Source organism: Eimeria tenella, genomic scaffold (assembly GCF_000499545.2).
Source record: "Eimeria tenella Houghton genomic scaffold, Eth_scaff801, whole genome shotgun sequence".
Taxonomy (NCBI): domain Eukaryota; phylum Apicomplexa; class Conoidasida; order Eucoccidiorida; family Eimeriidae; genus Eimeria; species Eimeria tenella.
In genome coordinates, this window is record NW_013545915.1 from 1 (window position 1) to 5,021 (window position 5,021).

Below are 5,021 nucleotides of genomic sequence, written 5' to 3' on the forward strand. Positions count from 1 at the left end.
TGCTGCTGCTGCTGCTGCTGCTGCTGGGTGCGCTGCCGCTGCTGCTGCTGCTGGGTGCGCTGCTGCTAGTGGTTGTGTTGCTGTTTGTGCTGCTAGTGGTGTGCTGTGGCTGCTGCTGATGCAAACTCGGAGGGCCGCGGAGCCCTAAAGGAGGAGCCCCACTTAAAGGGCCCCCACCGGGGGCCCCTGGGGGTCCCCCTAGGGGCCCCCCAGGGGCCCCCCGGGGGCTTCCCATTGGGGGCCCCCTGGTGAACCCCAAAAGCTCAGCAAGAGGCCTCACCTGGACCTGTCATAGTGGAGGGCCACATAGGTCACTCCTTTCTTCTCAGGGTCACCTCCGGGGGCCCCCCGGGGGGCCCCCTGGGGGGACCCCCCGCGGCCTTCGGCTGGGCTGGCGGCGTCGAGGGCCCCAGGGGCCCCCAGGGGCCCCTCAGGGCCCCCCTGGGGGGCCCCCTCGGGTGCCCCCTCAGGGGCCTCTTCGTTGTCTGGAAAGGCCACGATTGCGGCTTCAAATGTGGTGACCCTCACAGCGTCGCTCACGGGGGGCGCAGCATCGCTCTCGGCCTGCAGCTGCCCGCAGACGAGCGCATGCACTCTGCTGCTGCTGCTGCTGCTGCTGCTGCTGCTGCTGGCGATTCTGTAGCCGCGCAGCCGGCGGGCAAACACAAAGTCCCTGTCCTTTGCTGGCCACGGGAGGCCCACTCGCCAATAAATCAATTCTTCATATTCGGGGCCCCCCACAGGGTACACTTGGGGGCCCCTCTGGGGGCCCCCCTCTCCGGTAGGGGCCCCCTGGTTCACTTCTTCCCCCTCGCCGCCGCTGCTGCTGCTGCTGCTGCTGGGGGGAGCAGCAGCAGCTGGCGTCTGCTTGAGCTGCAGCAGCTGAATGTCCTTCACTGTGGAGTCCCAAGAGCTCCTGAGGGGCAGCGAATTTAAAGTGGAAAGATAAGCAGCAGCAGAAATGTCCGCAAAGCGGCCCCACACTGCGTACTCGTAGTCTGATTGGCCTGCAGCAGCAGCAGCAGCAGCAGCATGCGTAGACACACAGAGGAGCATTTGCAGCAGCAGCAGCAGCAGCAGCAACAGGGGACAAAAAACAGCAGACATGGAGGAGAAGCAGTTACAGGGGAGGAAGACAAAAGGGGAAAGGGGAAGAAAATCAAATAGAGACAAAAGAAGGAAAAAGAGATAAAATGGAATAAAATAAAACAAAAAAGAAACGAAAAAACAAAAAGGAGACAAAGGCACTCCAAGCACAAGAGGAGACAGAGGGCCCCAACGCGAAAACACAGGGAGACAGCTGAAAGACACAGAGGGAGACACAAGCAGCCAGCAGCAGCAACAGTAGCAGCAGCAGCAGCACGAGCAGCAGCAGCAACAACAACAGCAAAAACAACAGCGGCAGCAAGAGCAGCAGGAGCAGCAGCAGCAATGGTAGAAAATGGAGGCGAAATCAAAAGAAGGCCCAGGAATACAGAAGTGATGAAGAGAAATGAGGCGACTAAAAGAGCAGCAGCAGCAGCAGCAGCAGCAGCAGGGGGCCCCACCTCGGCGCTTTCTCCTATAGACTATACAATTCACATTTTTGGACAAAACCTCCCAGCCAGCGGGGGGCCCCTCTGGGGGCCCCTTTCGTATCTCTTCGGCTCGCCGCAGCAGATCCAGCAGCAGCTCATCCGATATTATCGGCGCCTCCGGCTGCTGCTGCTGCTGCTGCTGCTGCTGTTGCTCCTGCTGCTGGTGTTCACGGGGATCGGAGCTGCAGGGCGAGCCCTCAGTCGACTTCACAGTGCAGAGGCGGCTATCCGGGCCTTCTGCTGCAGCTGCTGATGCTGCTGCTGCTGTTGGCGCTGCTGCTGCTGCTTCTGCGGCTGCTGCTGCTGCTGCTGAGACTTCATTGACGTTCCCTACTTGCACCTGCAGAAGCAGCAGGACCAGCAGCAGCAGCATAGCGCGTTTGGAGCGACACAAGACAGCTGCTGCTGCTGAAAGCAGTCCCATTTTTGCTGTTGCTTGCTGCTGCTTGTTGATTCCAGCTGCTGCGGCTCCCTTGCCGCTGCTGCTGCCGCTGCTGCTGCTACTGCTGCTGCTCTGCGCGCATATGTGAGACCCCCCTAGTCATGGGGTGTCTGTACACCTCAAGCTCCAGCAGCTGCCTGTGGGGCCCCACAGCAAAAGAGCTGGGCCTCCTTTTGCTGCTTCTTGTGTCTCTTTGTGTCTCTTAGTCTTTTTGCTGCTGGCGGCTCTCGGGAAGCAACAGCAGCGAAGCAGCAGCAGCTTCTGCGTCTCCGAGGGCTTTTGCTTCCGTGTCTGCTGCAGCTGCCCCTTCTTCTTCAATTCCCTTTCATGTCTGCTGCTTGCTGCTGCTCTCCAGCAGCAGGAAGACAAGCCCTGGGGCAGCAGCAGCGCGGCGCAGCAGCAGCAGCAGGCCCGTGTGCGCCCGTCGAGCTGCGGCCCAACCCGCTAGGGTTTAGGGTTTAGGGTTTCGCGGCTAGGGTTTAGGGTTTGAGCAGCTGCTGCACGAGGGGCCCGCATCCAGCCAGAGGCCCCCACTGCACCACAGGGGCCCCCAAACCCCCCTTGTCTCTGGCTTGAATTGCTGCTGTTAGGCTGAAAGTCGAGATTCCAGTTGCTGCCGCTGCTGCTGTTGCTGGTGTTGCTGCAGTTCTAGCTCTTGCTGCTGCTGTGGGGCCCCACGAACGGTTTCTTGTGAACCGCGATTGTGGCTGCAGCAGCAGCAGCCGTTCTCTCTGCTGCTGCTGCTGCGATCTTAACTGGCACATGAAATTTGTTTTTTATTTCAAATATTCTGCTGCTACGGACGCCTGATCTCCTGCAGCAAGGTTTTCAGGCCCGCAGCAGCAGAAGGAGCAGCAGCAGCTGGTGCTCCTGATCAGCTGCTGCGAACAGCAAGAAATCTCTTTGAAATATTTTCCCTTGCTGCTCCATTTCTCCTTATTTGCTTCGGGGGGCCCTTGTGTGCCGTAAACTGCCTCGTGTTTTGAGCAACAGCCGCTGTTTCTCTCCAGGGACCAGCAGCAGCAGCAGCAGCAGGAGCAGCAGCAGCGGGGACAGCTGCAGCAGTTGGCGCTGCTCTACTGCTGTTGAGGCTCATGGGGACAGCAGAGTTGAAGCGTTAATAAGGGCAGCAGCAGCTTCTGCAGAGGGTTTAGGTGCTGCAGCAGCAGCACCAAGCATCTGGGCACCTAAGGCTGCAACGCGAAAGGCAGCAGCAGCAGCAACACCAGCAGCAATATGAGCTGCCGCCATAGAGGATCTGCTGCGGCTGTGAGAGGTGCAAGAAATTCATCCTGTGCACTGCTACTGCGTGACGAAAGACAATAGAGACAGCAGCAGCAACAGCCGCAGCAGCAGCAGCAACAGCGGCAGCAGCAGCAGCAGCAACAGCTGCAGCAGCAGGAGCAGCAGCAACAGCCGCAGCAGCAGCAGTAGCAGCAGCAGTTTGGAGTCTGCGCAGATCCAAATGGAGAGACAATGCAAAAACATTCCAGCGCCTCTTTTAGGTGTCTTGGAGAAACAGAGGGATAGCCCAGCACTGCAGCAGCTGCTCGAGCAGCAGGAGCAGCAGCAGCAGCAGCAGCAAGTGCCCCGTTACTTTTGCTGCTTTTTCCCTCCGCCCCCCCTTAACCGCAGGGGCCAAGGCTCCCTTGCTCAGCAGCAAGCGGCATCCACATGCACCTGCAGCAGCAGCAGCAGGAGCAGCAGCAGCAGCTGCTGCAGTGGCGCTGATGACGGCGCCACCTCCCTCCCAAGCAGAGAAAGCGGCAGCAGCAGCAGCAGCAGCAGCAGCGAAGAGATGTGCATTGCATGCACTCTTAACTATGTAGAGAGCCTCCGCCCTGCTTCGTTTTGTTCTCGTTTCTCTCCCCAGACTTGCCCCATTCACCTTCAAGACCCTGCTGCTGCTGCTGCTGCTGGAGATGACTGCAGCAGCAGCAGGTCTTGCTGCAGCAGCGCCAGCGCAGCAAGTTGCTCGTACGCCAAAGCGTATGCGCAGTACGTACAGCGCGTGCTGTGGCTGCTGCAGCAGGACTTGCAGCTGCAGGAGCCCGCCGTCCTGCAGCACTGGCTGCCGAGTAGTTTGCTGGGAGCGCCTGCGCGGCAGCTGTGCAGCAGCAGCAGCAGCAGCAGCAGCAATCGCTGCAGCAGCTGCTGCAGCTGCTGGCTGGAGTCGCCCTGCTACTTTCCGGCCCTGTTTTCGCTGCCTCCAGACACCAAGTTTCCTGCGTCTCGGGTGTACAGACAGCAGCTGCTGCACCCTTTCGATGCTGCTTCTGCTGCTGCTGCTGCTGCTCTTCGCCCCGCGCCTGGCAGCAAGTGCCTTGACCTTTGCTGCGCCCCTGGCAACAAAATGCTGCTGCTGGCTGCAGCAGTTTCGCCGAGCCCTCCGCGCGCAGCAGCAGCAGCAGCAGTGCCAGCAGCACGGACGCTTGCAGCAGCTACAGCGCCCGAAGCATCAGTAGCAGTAGCAGCAGCAGCAGCAGCAGCAAACGGGGCTGTGGTAGGCGTGGATATCAGCCCTCAGAGAATGGAGGTCTGCCGCCGCCTCCTCAGAAAAAATGGCTGCAGCAGCGGCCTGCTTGTCTTGTGTGACGGCCGCAAATTTGGAAGCACCAGCTGCTGCAGTTGCAGCAGCAGCAGCAGCAGCAGCAGCAGCGGCCAAGGCGCTCAGGGGACACCCACAGATGCAGAAGCAGCAGAAAGCAAAACAGCAAGTTCAGCACCAAGTGCAGCAACGAGCGCAGCAGCAAGTGCAGCACCAAGCGCAGCACCAAGTGCAGCAGCAAGTACAGCAACAAGTGCTGCAGCACATAGAAGCCCTGGAAAGGGGAGGCTGGCAAGGAAGAAAGAAAGGAGAAGAAAGGAGGCCCAAGAAGTTCCTTTAATCTCCTTTCTAACGAGTAGCAGCAGCGGCAACAGGAACACTACGAGCAGCAGCAGCAGCAGCAACGCAACTAGCAGCACGAGCAGCAGCAGCAGCTGCTGCAACAAGAGTGGAA

At 59.7% G+C, this 5,021-nt stretch overlaps 2 protein-coding genes across 2 annotated transcripts; one reads left to right on the top strand and one right to left on the bottom strand.

The window, feature by feature from the left end:
* Window positions 1-276: 276 nt before the first annotated feature.
* Window positions 277-2,001, bottom strand: ETH_00009155 (uncharacterized protein; the record flags this gene model as incomplete). Its single annotated transcript, XM_013380681.1, has 2 exons — window positions 277-1,007; window positions 1,548-2,001. 2 exons carry the CDS (start codon window positions 1,999-2,001, stop codon window positions 277-279), a joined length of 1,185 nt encoding a protein of 394 aa, XP_013236135.1.
* Window positions 2,002-3,484: 1,483 nt separating this feature from the next.
* Window positions 3,485-4,897, top strand: ETH_00009160 (uncharacterized protein; the record flags this gene model as incomplete). The annotated part of the gene is made up of 1 exon (XM_013380682.1): window positions 3,485-4,897. A coding segment is annotated over one exon (1,413 nt), but the record flags the coding sequence as incomplete, so codon positions are not given.
* Between the last annotated feature and the right edge of the window lie 124 nt (window positions 4,898-5,021).